Source organism: Hyperoodon ampullatus (assembly GCF_949752795.1).
Source record: "Hyperoodon ampullatus genome assembly, chromosome: 6".
In the NCBI taxonomy this organism is placed as follows: Eukaryota; Metazoa; Chordata; class Mammalia; order Artiodactyla; family Ziphiidae; genus Hyperoodon; species Hyperoodon ampullatus.
Genome location: NC_136919.1, coordinates 11,882,863 through 11,907,044, shown reverse-complemented (window position 1 = coordinate 11,907,044; position 24,182 = coordinate 11,882,863). Strand labels below are relative to the sequence as shown.

Below are 24,182 nucleotides of genomic sequence, written 5' to 3'. Positions count from 1 at the left end.
GGAGAGTGATCTAGATTGTTTAAGTGAACCTTTGAACATCAAAAACTGGAGCTTAACTGGTTATCTGCAGAAATGGTACGCATCATAAAAAGGGGATTTTCTTAAGGCCCGATGCGAGGAGGGAGGCAATGGCCTGCAGAGAGCGGATCTGACCAAGGAGGCACATGTGTCCTCTGCTTGAGGAGGGACCCTTTCTTTGCTTACTTCAGGTAATATTCTAATACTAGCCCGATGCAGTTATCAAGGAGGGAAAACCTGCTGAGAGCTCCGCCCTCCCTGCCCCTCCATTTTATATCAGCAGTCCAATTCAGTTACATGTGACTGGGATAGGAGATAAAAAGGTATATTTAGGGACTTAAATAACATCCGAGTAAAGAATTCCACCTGCCAGCCTCTGGCGGGGTGCAACAGACCACAGTTAAGGTCTATGTGAATTTACATTAGCAAGATTTTAATTTCAGGACTTGAATCTCAGCTGCTAAAAATTCACCCTCAGCTGAAACTAAGCATTTGAATCTTAGTCAGAACAAATTATTTTGCAATTTAAGTTAAGGAATCAATTCCTTTGACCGTTTCAAGTTAATGAGAGGTCCTTTCTGACTTCCTAAAATTGAAACTGCTTTCAATTTTTAAAAAACTGCCGAGATAGACGAAGGCCCTTAATAGCCTGGTGAATTTCGGGGGTGTGGGAATAATGAAATAAGTGATCTCAAACACCTTTTGGAAAACAAAACACTTGTTTCAGGAAGGCAGTATGAAATACTATAGTGGTAAGAGCAAACACTGAGGTAGATGGATCTGGACTCGAATCTCGGCTCTGCCAGGCTCGAACAGCATGACCTTGGGCAAATTACTCCACCTTTGAACCGTGGTCCCCTTACACATGTAATGAGAATAATACCCCCCAGTGTTGTTCTATGGATTAAATGTGAAAGCTCCTGGCCTGGACCATCCTTAGAAAGTGCTTAACGAAGGTTGGCAATGCTATTAATGATGATGATATTCATAACAATATAAAGATGCCCTCTCTGTTCTATGAACCTCTCTGTACAAGTCCAGAGAACCAGGTAGGGGGACTCTTAGTCAGGATGTAGTTTGTATGATTTTATACGATTTTACTGATGGTCCGAGAAGACAGTCAGAGCCTCTCCCTGCCCCTCTGAGTCTCACACGTGAACTGTGAGCAGAGCCCGAAGTGTCCTCCTCAAACCCACCCTCTGTGCCCTGTTCTGTGTGGTGGCCGCGTGCATGCCAGAACCATGGCAGTCATTTCCCTGGAGATGCTTCTTGGTTTTGGTTACAATCAGCCCCAGGGCAGAGGTCAGCTGTAGGAGGTGGTGGTGCCGGGATGGGGAGGCCGAGCCTATTTGTATGGACCCTGGTGAAGCTCAGGCCCGGTGGGGTGGGCAGGGGACAGACTGACAGTGGTAACTCTGAACTTGCTTGCCTTTGTGGGTTTAAGCCAGTCTTAATGTTATTTGAAGACAGTTTTTTGTCTGTGAATATTTATAACAGTGTGAAAACTCCCGGACAGCTGGTAATGCATTTTGAAGTGTGCTAACAACACTGTATCAAACAGCCTCTATTGATCACATCGTACTTTTTTGTGGCCACGCATTTCATACATGGTGCTTATACATTTTGAATAAGAACTTCAAGTACCTTTTGCTTCAAGCGGTTTTTCACCTCTTTTATTCCCATTTTTGCATGATCTTTTGCCTGCATGAAAAATTAATTTAAGTTAAGATTCCCTCTCTGTTTCCAGCAGGGACTATGCTTGATTTCAGTCCATCGTGAATCACCTTCTCTGATTACTAGAAAAAGGAAGGAAAAATGGGATCATCAAGTTGAAAACATAATGGCTATGAAAACAAATACAATGTTGAAAGGTTAAAAAAAAAATCCCTTAAAGAGGCTACAGAGATTTTATTTTCTGCATTTTGATGGGACTGATTTTTTTTTCCCCTCCGAAGCCCTTCTTCTGCTCTCTGTAATTATTTATCTCCGCAGCCTGGTGACAGCTACCAGTAAGAGGAGAGCAGAAGCTTCTTCAGCTGCAAGATTCAGAATATCTATTACACTTCACCAGGGCAGGGCCTCAGGACCAATTTTCTGCCCAGGCTGAACAGACACATCGCTGGGTTTCTCTGGTGCCATTTCTTAAATCTCATTTCGGCAGACACCCTGGCTTTTATTTTCTGTCATTCTAAGACCTGCGTGGTTCTCTTGGCAGCCACCCGCCCCATTAAAATAGCTACAACTTAAGCACAGAAAGGACTAACAAAATTAAAAATGGAAATAAAACAAAACCACCCCAGTTAAGTGGCTCAGAGTCAAATTAGCAAGCAAGAGAAATCATGAGAAAAAGTACTTGAGGCCCGTAAAAGATGGAGCATCGGGAACTGGTGTGTTCTCTTATTTTCACTCTGCTGTGGGCACGAGTTTCACAAACAATGCATTTCCTACACGGCAGTGATGAGAGAGATGATGAAGAATTTGGGACAAAAATTCGGGGTGTGTCCCACCAGGAGCACTCTTCAGTAACCTGTAAAGGAGCTGCTTTATTCTAACATTATAACAAGGATACGTGTAGGAAAGGTCTGCCACAACACCTGACAGACCACCACCTCTGGTTCTCAGGGATGCAGGCGTGGAGCAGCCTGAATTTTAGCCACCCTGTCTACATTTTAAAAGCTAAAACCAGTAGCCTCCCATTTCTCTATTGCAGCAACTGTGTGTAGAAACATTTTAAATTAAAAATGTCACTGACCTGGTCATAAAACATCAACGCCAAATAATTCTAAGAGCATTGAGAGCTTTAGGAAATAACACAGCAGCCCCCGAATCATTTCTGCAGCATAGGATCAGGTCTATTTAAGAGTTTCGTCATGCTAAGGAACAGATTTGTTTGGATCCTGAGACCAAGACCAGTACTTACGAACTTATAGACAGTCTTCATGGCTGGGTTTGCTTTCGTTTTTACAGTATTCAGAATTGCTCCACTTCCTTTCTGTAATAAAAATGCCAGTTAGCAATTTGGACTGAAGATATAGTAGGCCAACACCAACAAAGACCTCTTCTCTTTAATCAAGTTAAGCCACATTTCATAAGTGTGTAACTTAATTAGAGAAACAGCCCTAGATGGTGACTGGTCCCGGGCAATTAAGTTACGGCCATGGCGGAATCCCTCTGGGGGGGGGGTACGGGAGCGGGTGGGGAATGAGGATGGCGATAAACTAGCTGAGCGGGGAGACCCCAGGCTCAGTATTTTGCTTGGCACCTGTCTGCTGGCTGGGAGGAAAGCTCACCACAGGCTCTCTGAGGCAAAGGTTTCCTCAGAGTAATGTGCAGCTTCTCAAGAAATTCCAGTTACCATGGACAACATTAAGGTAAGTTTAATAACAATGGACTCTAACTAACTAACACGAGCCAGGGCAGGAAACTGGGGGCCCACTTAGGCAAGGTTATCTGGCTACTGTGGCTACCTTAAGCCATGAGCCCTTCTTTCCTCACCCTGGTTTTCTGTGTTGTTTTTTAAAAATCACTCTGGTAGGCTGCCTCCCTAACATGTACATCTTGACAAAGGGAAAGAATGAATAGCCATAGATGTTCATTGTTTATACTTTAGTATAAATCCAACATACCGATTCTCTGGCTCTGTTTTTTCAGGAGAGCAGGGGGGTAAAAGGAGGAGGGAAGGCTTTCCCAGTACACAGAGGAGGCAACGAATGTGTACGAAGCGCACAGGCTCTAGACGTTTTGTGAGGGCTCACTGTGGGGACGTCCTGGCTTAGGCTCTGAGGGTACCGAGCCACCGGAGGACCGGTCTCTGCCTTCAAAGGCCTCCAGTCTGGGGGGTAAACAAGTGCAACCCAAGATGGTGAGAGCCGCACTGGCCGTGTGCACAAGGAGGGTGGGGGCAGCTCACTGTGTGGAAGGGCGGAGGAGGCTTTAGAGGATGAAATATCTGGTCCATGAAGGATGAGTAGGAGCTCGTGGTGGGGAGAGGAAGGATAAGAACATTCTAGGGACAGGAAACAGCACATAAAGAAGTGCAGAAGCTGCAAAGCCATGGTGTGTTCCGTGAGTAACAAGGGCCGTGCATCACGGGAGGACTGGCAGGTGGGGCTGAGAGCCAGGTAGGGTCAGCGCACGGAGGGCCAGCGCAAGGAGCCCACACTCCAGAAGATTTTTAACCAAATGCATCACATAATCAGATCTGTGGTAATTCCAACTGATCTGAATGGAGAGAGAGACCTGATCCAGTGCGTATACAACAGAGTAAGATACGCTATGTAATTATTAGGATTAACTTTTAGCACAATTTTTGGTAACTGCTTGTATTAGAAAATTTGAGCTTTAATTAAAAACTTCAAAATTTGACCTGGAAAGCATTCTCTGTTGTAGGACAACAGGAAATTTTCACCCACTCATATATTCCACACTGCTTTCCAAAATTACTCAGTATCCTATTTCAATGGTCCTTTAGAGTATTAAAACTCCCTTTATCAATCAATCAACAAGTCCTTACTGCTTGTCTGTGATTTGCCAAGTGCCGTGTTTGGCCATACGAGAAGAACAAAAGAAGCCTTTCATTGAGGAATTGCTTACTCTCGGCCCACTGCAGCCACTTCCAAGGGACCTGCCTTGGCAGCAGCGCACTTGGCCCACAAGCAGGAGAGAACACTTGTCACACTCTGTCGGAGCTGCCTGTCTACGTGCCTGCCTCCCCAGTAAGGCCGGGAGCTCCCTCAGGGCCGGGCCTGCGTCCTGCTCTGCACTGTCTCCCCAGCACCCAGCGTGGCGCCCGGCACACAGAAGCCCTTTGGTACACACTCACTAATGAACCCACGTAAAGGAAAGGCAAGCATCTGAATTCTTCAGTGGCTTCTGAAGAGCCCTAAGCACCTGGCTTCCAACACAATAAAAAACTGTTCACAGCAACAGCGAAGGGATGAAAACTCTCAGGGGTGCGTTTTCCATCCTCACAGGAGCCTTTGCAGTGAAACATATTCAGAGCAGCAAGAGGGACGAATTTTTGGTTTTCCCATGAAGAGTTCCCAATTGGGCTGGCCCTAGAAGGAGACCCCGCAAAATGCTCTAAGATGGCAACATCCTTTCAGCACGCCTTGGCCTGCTTCCTGAGACAGGGAAGCTTCTCCTGGCTCTCATCATCCTCACCGAGGGATGGCTTTGGACAGTCTCATCCTTGGCCCGAGAACGGCCTGGCTTTACAAACAAAAGCATCTTCAGCTGGGAGAACAGAGTGCTCTGAGCCGAATGACAGCCTGGTGGGTGGCAGGGGAAGAGGAGGGCTGCCAGGAGGCTAAGGAGGGGCCCAGGTGGCTCTGCGGGGGTGACACTTACCCGGACTGTGGAGAGCCACTGGTGGTACAGTTTATCGCTCCCTGGGGAAGGAAGAAGCGGAGAAGCTGGTATTTAAAGAAGCCATGTGTATGCCCTCAGGAGTTCCTCAAGTTGCTTTCAGCATGCAGGACTTGGAAAGTTCAAAATCTGGAGAATCATGTGGAGGCTCCCATGCACCACTCCCTGAAGGAGCTGCTGCCACAGGTTTTCTTTCTTTCTCAAAGTGAGATCTGATCCTATCAGTGCCCCGAGTACAAACCCAAATCCTCCTCCTTGCCTACTGGATAGAGGTCGGGCCCCTTAGCACCCCTGCCCTGTCCTGTCTTGGCACTACCCACCCTCTGCCTCTCCATCCTGTGCTACCATCCTGCACAACCTCAGGCTCCCCGGCCACACCTCCTCCAAGCCGTCCATGCCCTCGCAAATGCTGTTCCCCTTGCCTGGCCACCGTTCCCTGCTCTCTCTGCTGCGCAGGCTCAGGGACCAGCTCAGTCATTTCCTCTGTAAGTTTCTCTTACTCCTTCCTCTCAACAGACTTCTAGAATAGGTAACACCCATTCAGAGGTCCGTGTTCTCTAAAGTTCTGTGAGCCACGCCAGGGCAGGAACCACAGGGCCGTGTGTCCAGTGTAAGCACACTGCTGGACACACACTGGGCCCTTCTCATGCTTAAGCAGTGACAGGGAAAGAAAAAGGAGGTGCTGTGGGGAACTGATTCATTTTATCTGCTGGGATAAGTAGGTCTTATCAGCAGACAGCTTTTCTAGGAGTCCGAATGACTAGACTTAGTTTAGCAACACATAAAGCCTGTCTTCTCCCCAGAAGCCATATTCAACTGTTAGAACGCTACTCAAAACCCGCCTCCTTTGTGAAGCCCTCATGTTACAGCATGAGCATTAATAGAGCCCTATTCTACCTGCCCAAAAACCCATGTCTGCTCCTTCTCCTGCAGTGGCTTAGTCTGTATTTGTCTTTAGTTATGAACTTTCTCCCATCAGTCTAAAAGTTCCCTGAGGGCAGAACTGGGCCCCCCATTCTTACTGTACAGGGCTGTGGACACAGCAGATGTCCAGGAAATGCTCATCAACGACTCACACACCTGTTTTATTGATTACTGTGCTCTCCATGCAGCACAGGCTGGTAGGGCCTGACAAAGGGGTCTGTAGGTGAGATCACACCTGGCTCTATGAGTTTATGGACTGCCAGTTGGATTATCAGCACAGTCGAGACCAGACACACGCCCAGCAATAAGAGGGGGCTAGTAGCATGATTATTATTGTTTTGCATTTAGTTTTACTTTGCTGACAGAGATGAGGGTTTGGGTCTTGGAAAGCCAGATTGGGATTCAGGAGGCAGGGTCAGCCACTAACATTTCTCTGGGCCTCAGATGCCTCCTTTGAAAAATGAGAGGATGATTCCTCTGGTTCTAAAGGCCTGCAGAGACAGGGCACCCGCGATGATCTTCACATTTTAAAGAAACATCTACTAAGCTGCGATCCCCTGCCAGGGTCTGTCCTGGGCGACTGCACAAACCTTTCCTTGGGGTCTCTGATTTAATCTCAACAGGACTCCTGTGAGGTAGGCACTGTTACACTCCGTGCACAGATAAGAACACTTCAGCTGAAAGAGGTGAAATGACTCGACCAAGTTCTCACTGCTGGGCAGTGAATCCTGGTCTCCTAATTCGATTCCTCATGTGCTTTCCACCGCATCGTGCAGGCCACTACGTTACCTAGACTTCGCCCACCCAGGAGAAGCAAGTGACCCCAGGACAGAGGACTTCAGATGGGCCAATGTGCCCCTCATCAGAACGTGAAGAGGAATTCCAACACTTCAAGGCCAAGGTTGAAATCAGTCTCTCTAACCCCCAGTGAAGGAAAAAAGAAGTCATTGCCACTCCTAGCGAACACACCCCAATCCCACAGACAGCCCACAGCTCAGAAAGGAAAACGAAATGCCCTCACCAGCATACTCGCCCATGTTGATCTCCTCTTCAAAGACATCACTGAAGCCCTCACCGGAATTGAGAAGGTCTAATCTACCATCGATAAACTATACAAAGAAAGAACAAAAGCATAACAGCTAGTACAAAGGAACGGGGAAAGGACGTTCAGCTGGGCTCCTTAGGAGACGACCAAAGAACCAAGACAGGAAAGGGTCTTTGGAACTGTGAGCTTAAAAAGGCGAGTTTCTGGAAAACTCGCTGCGTGTTTATGGTAACTTATAAAACTGCACGGCATATTTGCAGAGGCTCCGTCTGGTGGCTGAGCTCCCTTCTCACCCAATCTCCCTCCCCAGACTCTGGGCCCCTCTGGGCTGAGGCCTGAGTTCCACCCATGCCTGCAGCCTCAGTGCTTAGAGTGGAGGCAGCTGCAAAAACCCCACCAGGGACCCAGGTGCAGAACAGGCGAGGGTGCCGGGCACCTGTTTGAAGAGCTGCAGCTGTGTGGCGTTCTGCAGGAACTGCCTCATGGCTCCGGAGCGATAGTGGGACACGAAGGCTTCCTCGCAAAAGGTGATTGGCTCCTCCTGGGAGACAGAGATGAGACGGGGAGAGGAGGGTTAGAGGGATGGAGTGAGAGAGATCAGTGCTTGAACTCTGTTAGGTGGCGCTTCTATATCTGCTGATTTATCTAATCCTCACTTACCTGTGAAGTGGCTGTTATGCTGGATGGCATTCTACTCTATGGATGAGGAAGTTATTTCAGAGAGGAAAAGATATCTCCCAAGGTCGCAGGGTAAGAGGCAGGGTGGGAACCAAAGGCAGGATTCCAAACCCCGCCCCGGCCCCTTCCATATTAGCCACAGGCATACCCCAACAGCAAGTTAGTGGGATGTGCCCTTCGGGGGGGATGATTTCCAAACTCTTCTTTTCACTTTTAGGAGAGGAACTCTTTCTTTGGACAGCACCTTAGGCAGAAGGAGCCCTGCCGCATTCAACAGCCCAGCTGCTCTGGGAGGGCTGGGGGCAGGGATGGAAGCTGGGCTCTCCTTGCTGGGCGTTTCCCCCGCCCCCCCACTTGCACCTTTGCAGTCCCTAAGGAAGGCACCAGCCGTGGAACACAGTGTGGAAACTATTTACAGAGTGAGCTTAACCAGTAGCGAGTTTTAATTTTAAAATAATTAATTGTATTAAAAACCAGGGATGATCAAAAATAAGATTTATCATCCAGTCAACTTTGTGCTTATGCTGCTTGATGAGGACTACATTTTATGAGTCAAGAAAAGACACCCTAAGCTTAAAAAACCACCCATCTTTGTAGTCAGCACCTCACTCCTTCTTTGAAGGTATTTGGAGTACTCATCTACACAGGCAAGTCTTTAATTTCAACAGTGTATTCTCAATTCTGAAAGGTCAGACTTTTACATGTTGAACTAAATTAAAGGTACCTCTCCCTTCACAGACTTGGTGGCAAACACAGATGTTTGAAGCTCTACTTTTATCCTGCTTTAATGAGTTAGGTGAGCGTTAAAGTTACTGTGTAGCGGCTGTAAATTCCAAGGGTCCCTCCTGCTTAAATCCAGCCGATATTAGCTCAGCAACTGGGCCGACCTACTGCTCAAGGGTGATAAGGATGACACTAAAATACTAGGGTGAGGGGAATATTTACTTTTATACGGTTACACCTAAGTTTACAAAGGATCTGAGGCAGCTTCCGTGAGCACCTAAAACAGAGAAAAAAATCAGCACTGGAGAATCCATAAATATGTAAAACGTATTTATTTGGGAAAACAGTATCTGGATACGCAGATCCTATATGGTTTCTAAAATTCAGTCACAAAATTAGCTCTGAGCTTCCTGGCTGCCACCGAAGCAAGAAGGGAACAATGCAAATGTTATATTGTCTATGAGGAAAAAACCCACACACCAGTTCCTCAGGAAAAAGAGTTTTCATGACATTTATTACTTTGGCATGGATTGATACCTTCCTTGCTGAACAGCGGAAAGATCAGCTGGTGAGAATCAACAGAAGCCCACCTGGAATTCCATTCCTGTGGCCTGGAAGTTTCGCTCTCACCCTTGGAACCACAGCAGGGCAATTAATTCTCTCTCCAGGAGGTCTCATCCACGAGAACAGTGTCACCCATACACTGATCACCCCTAATAAGCACTGTCAGCTCAGACGTCTCTTGTTCCAAACCCATACGTCCCAGTCCCCACCTGGATGGCCCACTAGAACCTCAAACTCAGAATGGCCAAAACTCCCAATTACTATCCCATCTGGACTGCACTCTAAATCTTTTTTTCTTTCTGAAGTTGTCATTATCCATAGCCACTCACAGCCGACCTATCAATTCCCTAGGCTTTCCCATTTTCCCACTGCAACGTCTCATCTGCCCCTGCTCTCTATCCCTTGGCACGGGCCTGACTGCCATGGTGGATGTTCAGCTTTATGTCCCTCTCTTGTTTCGTTCCTCCCCGTCCACTTCAATCCTTCTGGCCAGAGTGATTTCTAAAATGCAAATTGGATCAAGTCACTATCCTACTCAAGAACTTTGATTGTGGAGATGTTACATTTGTGTGCTTATTTAATTCTTGCACTAGACTATAAGCTTCATGGGGGCAGGAACAGTCCCCGTTTGTCCAAGAGCATGTGTCACACACGCGAGCTCCTGTGTGGGGGAGGAAAGAACAAGTCCTTGCTCCTTAGTCAGGCAAACAAACCTTTCCTAAGCCGAGAGAGTCCTTGCTTTTCCAGAGTCCTTTTGTGTCACTTTCCTATGCTCCCCCGTACACCTTATGCTTCAGAGGTATCTCCTAATCACAGGCCATGTCCTTTCCCACTTTCTTCCGTGCTTTTGCCAGTTCTACTCCTTCCACCTGGACTATCATGCTTTAAACACAGGCCTGTGTGCGGCAGTCACTTACTCCTGCTCAGTGCTCCCACAGTGCCTTGTGCACCCTGGGTGCTGGGTAATCTTCACTGGTGTCCCTGTGACCAGAAGCTCGAGAGGGCAGAGGCCCTGCCGGATGCATCACTATACTCCCTGGGGACAGTGCAGCCCCCAGCCCCCAGGTAGAAGCTCGAGGATGTTGGTTAAAGAACTGCAGAATGTGCTTGGCCTGGTTCCTGTCACAGGAGCCCTGCGATCTCCGTGTGGCTGAGGCACTGCTCAGTCTGATGGTGGAGAGGTCTCAGAGTACGAGGCCAGGCTGAGTGACACTTATGTCCAGGGAGTTTAGAGCTGCTCAGAGGAAATGCTCATTGGAGCTGTTAGCATTCACTCCTGGAGCTTTGGCCCAGTGTTGCCAGGAAGGAGAAATCTGCCGAGGGACCAATAAATTCAAGAGAGTTTGCAACCAAATTTGCATGGAAGAGTAGCCTGAGGCAGGCTTTAGCTGTAGGAGAGCAGAAAGAATCTCATCTTTGGGGAGACAAGAACATTTTGGGGCCTGTTGTCTACTTATTGGAGACGACATGCCCTGGTCAGACGTCTGTGCCATAAAAACGAACAGAAGGACATGGGCACGGATGGGAAAGACTCAGGGGAAACGCTGACAACGGGGGCTTTTTCCGCAGAGAGCTTAAAGAACAACATCAGCAGTGTCAGTTGGACATGGAAACAAGTACTGCCTACAGTGTCGTGCTGCTGGGGTGGGTGGCAAAATATGCACTGGAGTCAGCAAGGAAAAGGCTGGTCCTTGCAGGGCAGCAGGTGCGAACGTATGAGGAGAAGTCGGCACGTTGAGTGGAGTCTGGAAGGGTGAGTTAGGTGAGCCGTTCCCACCCATTCAGGGCAACTGTTCTACCCTAAGCCTGCACCGTCACTCAGAGTCATGTATAAAGGTCTGACCGGCAGCAGGCACAGGGGGCGCATTCCCCTGCACTACTCATCTTCTAAGGAAATGACGATAAGCACGGTTCACCTGATCCTTACAGAACAGCGGGTAGGGTACCTTGCCGGAGGTCACATGACCCGCACGTGGCAGAGTCGGGGTTTAATACAAGGTGGCCTCCAAAGCTCAGCCATCTCATGCATGGCCTGCTATAGACCTGGGTTTTCTCTGAGGCCTCAGTCTTGTTTGCTCTTGGACACCTGCTGGGGAGCACAAGCGTCCTCTTTCAAGTGGGAGCCCCTCATGTTCTCCTAGTGGACACTCAGAGCACCAGCCCCTCAGAGACAAACAACTCCCGGGAGGGAGTAGGCAAGCCGTTGTGAAGGAGGCGCTCCTTCCGTCATGGAACCAACTGGACACCTAACCATTTGCACCCACTTGTCCACCTCCTCCTGCGGCTGAAATGGCTGCCCCCAGTCTGCTCTCTGCAGCGGAGGGGAGAAGGCAAGTGTCTCGTTAATTCCCTCCTTTACGAGAAGTGCCGATTTAGCTCTCCTGTTAGGCTGATTAAACCTTTTGTCTTCTTGGGCGACACTCTAGGTGCCAGGGTTACTGACTGATAGCGACGTTAATTCAGGCAACTCGGGCCGTGAGCGTTCAAGCTCAGATCACATTAGTAGAGTTTTCCATCTATGACCCGGAGGACAGTTAAACACAGCTGCTTATCCCTATCAAGGACTTTGTTATGGAAAGACAAGTTTTACTCTTCGTTTATCTTCTTGACACATGGAATCAATTGGAAATTCCATTATTAATGAGTCCATCTATGTTAACAGGTGAAGTTGGTGATTCCAAAGGTTTTTGATACTTCCAGAAATAAATGGCTTTTATCCACAGCATTGTGGGTACTGGCATAAAAATAAAATCTCCCATCAGATTCTTTGCCATCTTTCCTTGTTCTGCTGATCCATACTCAAAGTATCAAATTCTTATTTTCCTTCACAAATTTAATTTTTATCAAAATTTTATGTGCACATTTACCCGGAAATTCTAAGGAAAAAAGGAGGTGTCCACTCTTTATGGACCTTGCTTAAATTAAAAAAAAATGATAATTTTGGAAGATTTATCCATCTAAACATTTTTAAAACACCTATTGTGTGCCAGGCTCTGAGTTAGGGGAATACAAAGATGAATAAAATACAGTTCCTACAAGTAATACCAATAGTCAAATGAGGGGTGGGGAGTAGATGAAGGTATGTATAGATGATACAAGAATGCCAGAATGGGGCTTCCCTGGTGGCACAGTGGTTGAGAGTCCGCCTGCCGATGCAGGGGACGCGGGTTCGTGCCCCGGGCCGGGAAGATCCCACATGCCACGGAGCGGCTGGGCCCGTGAGCCATGGCCGCTGAGCCTGCGCGTCCGGAGCCTGTGCTCCGCAACGGGAGAGGCCACAACAGTGAGAGGCCCGCGTACCTCAAAAAAAAAAAAAAAAAAAAAAAAAAAAGAATGCCAGAATGGGGACCTCCCTGGTGGCGCAGTGGTTAAGCATCCACCTGCCAGTGCAGGGGACACGGGTTCGAGCCCTGGTCTGGGAGGATCCCACATGCCGCGGAGCAATTAAGCCCGTGCACCACAACTACTGAGCCAGCGCTCTAGAGCCTGTGAGCCACCACTACTGAGCCCACAAGCCACAACTACTGAGCCCATGTGCCACAGCTACTGAAGCACGCGCACCTGGGGCCTGTGCTCCGCAACATTAGAAGCCACCACAATGAGAAGCCCGCGCACCGCAACGAAGAGTAGTCCCCACTCGCCGCAACTAGAGGGAGCCCGTGTGCAGCAACAAAGACCCAACGCAGCCAAAAAAAAAAGAATGGCAGAATGTTATGTTTATAGCAGCATTATTCACAAAAGCCAAATGATGGATTCAATCCAAATGTCTACAGATGAATGGATAAACAAAATATACATATAATGAAATACCATTCAGCCTTCAAAAAGAAGGAATTTATGGCACATGCTACAATATGAATGAAACTTGAAGGCATTACGCTAAGTGAAATAAGTCAGCAACAAAAGGGCAAATACTGTGATTCCACTTATCTCTAGAGCTGTCAACTTCATAGGGTCCGAAAGTAGAATGGTGGTTGCCAGGGGCTGGCGGGAGAGACGGGGAGCTGTTGCTTAAAGGGTACAGACTTTCAGTTTTGCAAGATGAAAAAAGTTCTAGAGATGGATGGTGGTGATGGCTGCACAACAGTGCGAATGTACTTCACGCCACTGAGCTGTCCGCCTAAAAATGGTTAAAGTGGTAAAATTTATGTTATGTATATTTTAACATAATTGAAAATTTTTTAAATGATAGAATGTTTATAGTTGTAGCAGCTGGGCAGTGGATACACAGTTTATTTATTTTGTATATATTTGAATTTTCCATAACAAAAATAAAAAAGAATAGCTCCTGTTACCAAGGAATCTTGCCTACTTCAGGGAACAAATAAGTACAGTACAGCGTGACAACTGGCACACCAGAGGGCTGATTTTGTTTTTTTTTGGGTAAAGCCATCTTTAAAAAAAATTTAAAAAGAACTCTGATCCATTTGAGGTAACACAACATGGTGGGGAGAGAACAGGTCTGGGTCAGAAAGACCTGGACTTGAACCTGGACTCTGATGATACTGGCCACGTGGTCTCAAGTGACTTGTCTTCCCTCATCTGCGACAATTACTCAAGGCTGGCCCATCTCTTAGGGTTGCTTAGAAGATTAAGACAGATGACAGCAAATAAATTTTGCACAAATAACGATTTCTTGAGGGCAGAGATTCAGTTTTACTGAGGCTGGTAACATAATTTAGGGGACCCAGTGCAAAATGAATATGCAGGAAAAAAGCACTGTTCAGTACTAAAACATGAAACTTTCTTCTTTTTTTATGGTTTCTTTCTAGACCCTTTATGGTGTTTTTAAAGTTTGCTATTTAATGTCATTCCATGTAAAGAAAAAATAAGAATTTAAATTATTAGCGTAGCTTTTATTGTTCAGCTTTGTATCGTGCAATGCCAGTTCTGAATGCTAACATATGTGGAATCGTATTTTGTAAATCATATATGCATTTGTATCTTGTTCTTACCAGACAGTGGAAATGCTGCGCAAAACTAACTCAACTGTTTTTATTTCAGTTCTTGATATACGCACAATTTATTAACACTCTCTGTCTTCGGCTTACTGGTGAGAAAGGAAAAGGGACCATGGTTGCTCCACCTTTTCCTCTCCTTCCATGTCATCATTTTCGCAAGAAGCGGTTGGCTAACACAAGGATGAGTAAGGAATGTGATAGGTTTCCGTGGTCATTGGTGCTTCCTAGAACACCACTGCCTTCTCTCAGTGTGAAGAAGTTCTGGTTCTGATGCAGAGTGAGGCCTCTGAGGGCCGTCAGTGCCCCGTGCCTCGGCCAGACACTGACGCGCTTACTGTGCAAGTGAGCTCCACTCACGCTGGGTGGGCTGGAGCAGCTCCGTGAGAGTAGGAAGGCAAGGCTCCTAGGAGGGTGTCTGTGCAGATCTCCTCTGCTCCTGCACATGCTCCACTGTCCCATCGGGCTTCATTCACAAAGCACAAGTTTGAGGGTAAATTTACTAAGAATTTCGAGACGGTGACAGCAGAGCATAAACCAGGCACGGGCCTTTCTGAGAGTGGGGCCCCAGTCGCACACCATACACCAGTGAGGCCCACCTGGTCTCACGTTCCTCTTCTCCCCTCTCCCTTCAGAGGCTAACACCCTGTAGGAACTCTGGTTATTGACTCTGTTTGCCATCTGACTGGGCAACACAGAACAGCTTCAGGCAAGTTTGTGGGTTGACGGAGGTGGGGTTTCTAAACTCCTGAACATGACACTCAAGGCTCTTTGTGACCTTCCCCAGCTGATGTTCTTTTGCTTACGACGCTGTCCACCTTTCTCCACATAACTCATTCCCTTCAAGCAATTCTGGACTGTCGATCACCCCCCAACCACTTGACACACTCTCACTCCTCTGGCTTCCTTCTTCACGTTACTTCCTGTGAGAACCTTACCTGATGCCCTCAGGTGAAGAGGGCCCCCCGTTCCTCCTCCAAGCCTCCACACCAACACCACCTGTGCCTGCCGGCCACTCCCAGCCCACTGCAGACTCCTGGAGGCTCTGATCTACTCCCCGTGCCTGGCATGCAACGGACAACAGCTGAGTCACTCCAGGAAGAGGCAGATGGGGGAGTGGGACACAGAGCTGGGTTCCAGTCCCAGCTCTGCCCCTGTGTGCAAACGGCTGCACCTCTCAGATCCCCATTCTCACCACCTGTCACATGGGGATAGCTGGGGGGTTAAACAGGGATGAATGTGATAGTGTATTTAGCAATGCTCAACCTTGGCCATGCATTAGAATCACCCGGGGCACTTTTTCAGTAGTTTCTAAAACTCCCCAGGTGACTCTAATGTAGCCAAGGTTGAGAACCACGGGTATAGGTGAAAGTGACCAGCACAGCACCCAGACCAATCAATACTCATTTTTAAAAATTTAAGAATAAAGAAATATTATAAAGAAAGCCAGAGAATCTGGCCCCATTTATCACCAGCAGTCCCAACCCAATTGCATTTTGTTTATTTTTTTATACAGCAGGTTCTTATTAGTTATCCATTTTATACACATCAGTGTATACATGTCAATCCCAATCGCCCGATTCATCACACGCCCACCCCCACCCCCCCAGCCACTGTCCCCCCTTGGTGTCCATATGTTTGTTCTCTACATCTGTGTCTCTATTTCTGCCCTGCAAACCGGTTCATCTGTACCATTTCTAGGTTCCACATATATGCGTTAATATACGATATTTGTTTTTCTCTTTCTGACTTACTTCACTCTGAATGATAGTCTCTAGGTCCATCCACGTCTCTACAAATGACCCAATTTCGTTTTTTTATGGCTGAGTAATATTCCATTGTATATATGTACTACATCTTCTTTATACATTCGTCTGTCGGTGGGCATTTATGTTGCTTCCATGACCTGGTTATTGTAAATAGTGCTGCAATGAACACTGGGGTGCATGGGTCTTTTTGAATTATGGTTTTCTCTGGGTATAGAGCAAGCCCAGTAATGGGATTGCTGTCATATGGTAATTCTATTTTTAGTTTTTTAAGAAACCTCTGTACTGTTCTCCATAGTGGCTGTATCATTTTACATTCCCACCAACAGTGCAAGAGGGTTCCCTTTTCTCCACACCCTCTCCAGTATTTGTTGTTTGTGGATTTTCTGATGATGCCCATTCTAACTGGTGTGAGGTGATACCTCACTGTAGTTTTGATTTGCATTTCTCTAATAATTAGTGATGTTGAGCAGCTTTTCATGTGCTTCTTGGCCATCTGTATGTCTTCTTTGGAGAAATGTCTATTTAGGTCTTCTGCCCATTTTTTCATTGGGTTGTTTGTTTTTTTAGTATTGAGCTGCATGAGCTATTTATATATTTTGGAGATTAATCCTTTGTCCATTGATTCGTTTCCAAGTATTTTCTCCCATTCTGAGGGTTGTCTTTTCGTCTTGTTTGTAGTTTCTTTTGCTTTGCAAAAGCTTTTAAGTTTCGTTAGGTCCCATTTGTTTATTTTTGTTCTTATTTCCATTACTCTAGGAGATGGGTCAAAAAAGATCCTGCTGTGATTTATGTCAAAGACTGTTCTTCCTATGTTTTCCTCTAAGAGTTTTATAGTGTCCGGTCTTACATTTAGGTCTCGAATCCATTTGGAGTTTATTTTTGTGTATGGTGTTAGGGAGTGTTCTAATTTCATTCTTTTACATGTAGCCGTCTGGTTTTCCCAGCACCGCTTATTGAAGAGACTGTCTTTTCTCCATTGCATATGCTTGCCTCCTTTGTCATAGATTAGTTGACCATAGGTGTGTGGGTTTATCTCTGGGCTTTCTATCCTGTCCCATTGATCTATATTTCTGTTTTTGTGCCAGTACCATATTGTCTTGATTACTGTAGCTTTGTAGTATAGTCTGAAGTCAGGGAGTCTGATTCCTCCAGCTCCATCTTTTTTCCCTCAAGACTGCTTTGGCTATTCAGGGTCTTTTGTGCCTCCATACAAATTTTAAGATTTTGTTTTTGTAGGTCCTTTTCTTCTCTTGTGTTTCGCACTCAGAGAACTTCCTTTAGCATTTGTTGTAGAGCTGGTTTGGTGGTGCTGAATTCTCTTAGCTTTTGCTTGTCTGTAAAGCTTTTGATTTCTCCATTGAATCTGAATGAGATCCTTGCCGGGTAGAGTAATCTTGGTTTTAGGTTCTTCCCTTTCATCACTTTAAATCTATCATGCCACTCCCTGCTGGCTTGTAGAGTTTCTGCTGAGAAATCAGCTGTTAACCTTATGGGAGTTCCCTTGTATGTTATTTGTCATTTTTCCCTTGTTGCTTTCAATAATTTTTCTTTGCCTTCATTTTTTGTCAGTTTGATTACTATGTGTCTTGGCGTGTTTCTCCCTGGGTTTATCCTGCCTGGGACTCTCTGCGCTTCCTGGACTTGGGTGGCTATTTCCTTTCCTATGTTAGGGAAGTTTTCGACTATAATCTCTTCAAATATTTTCTAAGGTCCTTCCTCTCTCTCTTCTCCTGGGACCCCTATAATGTGAATGTTGTTGCGTTTAATGTTGTCCCAGAGGTCTCTTAGCCTGTCTTCATTTCTTTTCATTCTTTTTTCTTTATTCTGTTCTGTGGCAGTGAATTCCACCATTCTGTCTTCCAGTTCACTTATCCATTCTTCTGCCTCAGTTATTCTGCTATTGATTCCTTCTAGTGTATTTTTCATTTCAGTTATTGTATTGTTCATCTCTGTTTGTTCTTTAATTCTTCTAGGCATTTGTTCTTTAATTCTTCTAGGTCTTTGTTAAACACTTCTTGCATCTTCTCGATCTTTGCCTCCATTCTTTTTCCGAGGTCCTGGATCATCTTCACTATCATTATTCTGAATTCTTTTACTGGAAGGTTGCCTATCTCCACTTCATTTAGTTGTTTTTCTGGGGTTTTATCTTGTTCCTTCATCTGGTACATAGTCCTCTGTATTTTCATCTTATCTATATTTCTGTGAATGTGGTTTTTGTTCCACAGGCTGCAGGATTGTAGTTCTTCTTGCTTCTGCTGTCTGCCCTCTCTGCATTTTGTTTAAATACCTCCAAATTCCTAATAAAATACCCAAGTCATTGGCCAAAGTGCAGCATAGCCAAAACCTTGCTCTGAAGTCTGAAGGGTGCTTCTGTAGCCTCCCCTGGGCAGCCAGTACCTCCCTACTGGCCCCTGCTCTGGGCCTCAGCACCACTCCCAGAGCTGGGTCCGAAGGGCTGCTCCTCATGGGGTCAGCTGTGGTGGGGGCCAAGGAACCTGGGTGAGCTCCCAGGCAACACAGAAAAGGCTTAGCGCAATATCCAGCCTAGAGAATGACAAATTCTTACTTACTGGAAGACAGGGAAGGAGGGTGGGAGAGCTGGGACAGCAGGATTAGCAGGATCCAATCACTTCATGTTAGCCAGAAGCAGGCACGAGTTTAGGGAGAGGGAGCCGATGCCAGCTGAGCACTTGCTCTGGACCAATGTGTACCTTCCCCTCCCTGAACCCTCACCAGAGCTGGGGGCGTCCATAAATGACTCCCATTTTATAGATGAGGAAAGGACGCTCATGCAAGTGAAATGTTTTGCCCACGGTTCCAGAGCTGGCAGGTCTGAATGACTCCCAAGTGCAAGCACGCTCTTCCCCAGCTTCAGAAGCACGCTGTGCTACGTGCTCGAGGGCTGCCAGGGGTACTGGACGGTGGTCCCTGTATAGCCACGGTCATGGCTCTGGCTAGGTTGCGCTGAGCCACGTTTGGGGATGACAGGGCCAAGATGGCCTTCTGAACCACGGGTATGGTAGTCCAGGTACACCGGGGACAGCCTCTCAGCCAGGGCCTCTGTGACTATAATAAGCCCTAAACAAAGAATCAATGTGTCACTGTGAAGGCGGTTCACTGTTGGGATGATTTAAGTAGGGGGAAATGTGGGTGCCCGACGAGGGCTGCTCGGATGATTTGCAGGGGCAGGGACAGCCGGGCTGACAGCATTCGCCCATTCAGGCGGGCCAGCCGCTCGGTATTGACAGAAGCCCCCCTACACACTTGCTAGATTACAGTAAAGACATTCAAATCACAGGCGCGGCGGCCCACGCCCGGCTCCTCTGTGCCAGCAGCCCCTTCCTTCTGCATTAACCGAGACAAACGGGGGGAAGTCAGGAAATCATGATTAGCGCAGGATGGCAGACGAGTGGGGAGGCCCGCAGAAGCCAGCCGAGGAGACACAATGAAGCAGGTTCTCGTGCATACCCGCTGAAGATTTCCCTCCCATAAGAATGCAGATGGGGGCGGCTCGACGGGGAAAGCAGGTGCAGCGATTAAAACAGAGGCCGCTCACTGAGCGCCACCTGCCCTGGGTGCTGTCGTGTGCATTATCTCGCTGACTCAAGGCAACCTGTGAGGTAGGTGTTGCCGCGACCTCCATTTTGCAGATATGCTACTGAGGCTCAGAAAGGGGAAGTCACCAGCCTTAGGCTGCAGAGCCGGTCACTGACAGAGCCAGACTTTGAAGCCAAGTCTGACTGGCCCCTGGGGCTCATGCGACACAATGTTATTTAAAAGAAATAACCACGAGATAGTATTTGACCTATCAGCCGCCCCTGGGGCTGTCCTAGCAATTCGGAGATGGAGTAGAAGGTGGCGGTAAAGAGAGCGGGCTCTGGAGAGATGAGTGAGCTTGGGCTCCACTCCTTGCTTGCAGGGGCCATCCACCCTGGAGCCTCCGTTTTCTTACCAATATGCCAGAAATAATCCCTATCGTCATCCTCTGAGCATTCACGTCATTATGTTGGCAGGTCCAAGGAGCAGCGGCTGGGTCAGCGAGAACTGGTGACCACCCCTCACTGCAGCGGAGCGCCGTGTTCTCCCCAGCAGGACACCAAACTGGGACAGGCCGAGACCTCTGTGTCAAACAACCTTTTGCTTGGCCACCAGAGCGTGCCTTGCTGTCACTGACAGCCAGATTCTGGGTTTTAACACAATGACCCGTGCACTCCAAATCCCAGGAAAGGATGTGCCAAACTGACAGAAGCAGAGAAGAGGATTTCGTTTCCTGAGAGTGAGGAGAAGACAGTTCGAGAGCGTGTACGGGACAGCAGGTGGGTTTGGAGGGCCCGGTGGGCCCCTTTGAGAAACATAAGTCAATCTGAAGAGTGACCAGCAGGAGAACCAACGTTAGCTGTGGCAATGGGAACACGGGACTCACGGATCGAAAGCTTTTTAAAGGACATGGACATAAAACTGGAGGAACACAAATTAGTGTGTAGAGAGGAAAAGTCCCAACCCCCTAGCTGAGTTAAGTGAGGGGAAAACAGACGGACCTCACGTAAGATACGCAGTCTGCCAGTGCTTGGCGACACGGCTCCGAGGGAGCTCATCCACAGCACTGTCCACACGCCGGGTTATCGGGTCACTTACTGGGTCACTGATTTATGACCAGCCCTCTCCCAAATGTCACTTATTCAGGGCCAACCTCCGGTGTCTGGATGGGGTGTGCTGCCCAGGAGGCTTTGGCAGCAAGTTTTTAGTCACGAATAAATGGCAGCATTGTGAGGGGGAAAGGGCACAAAGAGAAGAGTTGAAACACTCGACTTGGCCTTGATTCCTTTTCCTTGTCTGGGCCTCAATTTCTTCGTCTGTAAGATGGGAAGGTGCTGAGCTAACACGTGCTGTTTCTAGACACCCAACTAGGCCTTTCTAAAAAGGGCCTTTCTCTATGAGGTCATCGACAGCCCCTCACAGAGATTGTGTGCACAGCCCTCGGTGCAGAGTTGGGAACAGGGAATGAACTCGAGTGGGAATGACCGCTCTGCCACTTGCTACATCGAGAGCACGGTGGAAGGCCCTGAGCCCTCTGAGACAGTTTTCTTATTCCCAAAATGTAAGATATACTTCTTACCTCCCGGGGCTATGTGGGGATCAATAGGTGATTCGCGTACAACAGTTAGCTCAGGGCTTGACTCCTAGAGGGGCAAGAAAAACCTGGTGTTCTACCCCAAATAATGGTAGTTCTCTGCCCAGAGCATGCTTTCCGTGATTCACGTCAAGGCACGTGACGTGCACTACCTGCCCAGGACATGTGTTGGGTCAGTGGAGTCAGGACCACGACGTGGAGTGAGGAGAAAAGGGATCACCCCCCCCCCCCCCCGAGCTGCCTTCTGCGGACGGCGCCCCTGCCTGGCTGAAGGCTGGATCTGCATAACAACCCTATTAAGAGAAGCTCTTTATCCCCATCTTACAGAGGGACATGACTTGCCCAAGACCACAGGGCTGCAAAGTGCCAGAGCTGTACTTGAAGCCCCTTCTGCCTGTCCCCAAAGCCCAGGCAGGCTCTTCCTACAACACCCCAGGGCACTCTGACCATGCTCAGTTGCCTGAACTTTTTTTTTTCCCCTCTGGGTTTCTGGGGGAATTTGAGATACAGAAGATGATTTCTCACACAACAAAAATCCTTTCCCACATACTGCAGCCCCAGCCCAAGGAGTCTGGAGCCTCTAGATGGGGATTATGTACTTCCCAGGGATTCAAAAGAGGCTCAGTGCAGCCCAGAGCTCCATGAATGGGGAAGCAAGTGAGCCTCTTTGAGCCCCGTTTCCTCATCTGTGAATTGGAGATATTATACTCTATATCAAGAGGTTTGAAATGGTATATTTGTCCAGGTGCCAATTCTGAGGGGCACACAGCAGGTGCACGATGGCAGTTCAGGTCCTAACAGCACTTTTCAGATGCCCTTTGAGAGCTGGGTGTTTCATCTTGTACGGGACCTCCTACCTCTTTCCCTCAACAAACACCTTTGACAGGGTGCTGGGAGAGCACAGACAGGGTGCCTATGCTGGGGCTGGGTGGGCTCCAAGAAAAGCTACACGGGGTGTGGAGTGGGGTGCGGCACTGATATAAAAACCAAGCTCCAAGGAGGAGCAGGCACTAGCTAGATGGAAAAGCGGAGGAGGCCGTGAGCAGGGGAGCGGGGCCGAGACGAGGCGGTGCACGCTGAGGAGGTGAAGTCCCTGGGGCTCAAGGGGCACGTCGCAGATGGGGCGAGTGAGAGAGACGCTGACTCTCTCCTTCCTTATTTGGGGGCATCTTCCCTGAGAGGCAGAGATCTGAGGAGTGGTGAATGCTGGACCCCTAGAATACACAACTGCCAAGAAAGGTGCAAAAAATAATTACTCAGCACATGCTGGTGGCTCGCCCCTGAGCAACCCACCCAGCCCTGAGCTGAGCTTCCCGTGTCCGAGGAGCAGACTCCATTCACAGGGATGAAGGCCTTCATTTGCTCAGAGCCTCATCTTCGAATCCACCCCCTACACGCCAGGCTGCGGAAGTCCCCCCACTCGCCCTTCAAGGATTAATTGGGGGACAGCTGCCCTGGGACACTCCCCCTCGCCTTCCTTCTTCCTGCCTTGGTTGGGTTGGGTGTCCCTGCTCGGGGCTCCGCAGCTCCTGTGCTCACCTCTACTATAGCGTTTCCTGCCATTTTTGCACTCCTGGCTTCCCAGGCGTTCCCTCGCTAGATGTGGACTCCGCGTGGGTACAGGCAGAGTCCTACTGGGTTCTGCATCTCCAGTTCCTAGCACAGTGCCTGGGTCAGCTCAGGCACTGTGATGCTTGTTGAATGAATTATTCACTGCAGATAAGGCAACAGGAACATTTCTGAGAAAGACGCCAACGGGGTGGAGAGCAAGACAAACAGACCGAGGATGCGAGGATGAGGGTTAGCAGGAGGAAGGGAAAAGAGAACGTGGTGTGTATGCTGGGAGGGGTAGCGGAGGGAGGCGGGAGGCCGGGAACACCATCTAATTAGACCACATGTGCAGAGCAGCATCTGGCTCAAAGCGCAGCAGTTTACACCGCTCCTGGAGTTGTCGTGGAGACAACCACATGACCAGCCTGGAGCTGAGACTCAGGGGCAGCGATCCAGATGCACTCCTAACATATTCTGACAGAGAGCAGATGGGCAGCTATTTGCAGGGCCAAAAAATGCCAACTCCGCTCCCCTCCAGACCTGTGTGCCCTCACTGATCATTTTCATCTTGTAAAGTCATTCTTATCTGCCCTGGAACCACCAGCTCCTCCCGTGTAGGAATCAGTGTGAAAGCTGCTATTTCTGTAGTTCTCCGACCATCACAACTTCCAGCCCGCTCCTGTGGGCGAGGAAATGTCGCCACCTTTAATGAAGGGGTCCTCTATGTTGGGCTCCACTGCCGCAAGGCTCCTCCCCCTTCCAATCTCTTTCTTAATGAAAAGTGTCTAAATTCCTCACTCTTTAGGCCCCACTAAACAGATCCTGGCTCGGGAGCAACGCTGAGCAAGTGTGGGGAGAACGGGGGCTTTGTGGCTGAGCTCCTGCTGGGCCGGTACTCACCTGGGGCAAGCACCGGGCCTCTCCAAGCTCTGTTTACTCCTCTGTAAAGTGGGCTTTGTAACACCTACTTTCACAGAGTTATTTCAAGGATTAAATTAAATAATCATGGAAGATCCCTGAAAATAATAAAATCTTATATAAAATTTTTACTAGGATAAAAGTTCTTTTTAAACTTCAAACATTTTAGGCAGAAAGCTCATTATCATCTGAGGAGTACAAAAATGACAAAATCTTAGGTTCTATATGACGCTTCATTACCCATGTATATGGCAAATTTCTCATTTATGTCTTTGGCGAGGTGGGAAAGCATCTAGTGTTGGAGCATCAGGTTGGGTTTGAATTCTGGCTCTGATGCTTACTAGCAGTGTGGTCTTTAGGAAGCAACTGAGAATTCTCTAGAGGCTTGGTTTCTTTATCCATTAAATGGGAATAATCATTTTTACCGCCTATGAGCTAATTCCAGTTGGGACAATATATGTAGGCACATAGTAGGCACTCAATAAATGTTTCCCTTCTTCCTGATCATTTAACAGCATCAAGTAAGACTGAGGGTG

The 24,182-nt window shown here is 47.9% G+C and overlaps 1 protein-coding gene across 4 annotated transcripts in view; it reads right to left on the bottom strand.

The window, feature by feature from the left end:
• DENND1A (DENN domain containing 1A) overlaps positions 1-24,182 on the bottom strand; it is a gene marked incomplete at both ends in the record, with an annotated part of 539,637 nt that overhangs the window by 58,819 nt on the left and 456,636 nt on the right. For all 4 annotated transcript variants that reach the window (XM_079705783.1, XM_079705782.1, XM_079705784.1 and 1 more), the window contains 5 exons: positions 1,663-1,719; positions 2,939-3,010; positions 5,368-5,408; positions 7,331-7,418; positions 7,791-7,895. In XM_079705783.1, the coding sequence (XP_079561909.1) occupies positions 1,663-1,719; positions 2,939-3,010; positions 5,368-5,408; positions 7,331-7,418; positions 7,791-7,895 (363 nt within the window). The remainder of the gene's footprint in view (positions 1-1,662; positions 1,720-2,938; positions 3,011-5,367; positions 5,409-7,330; positions 7,419-7,790; positions 7,896-24,182) is intronic.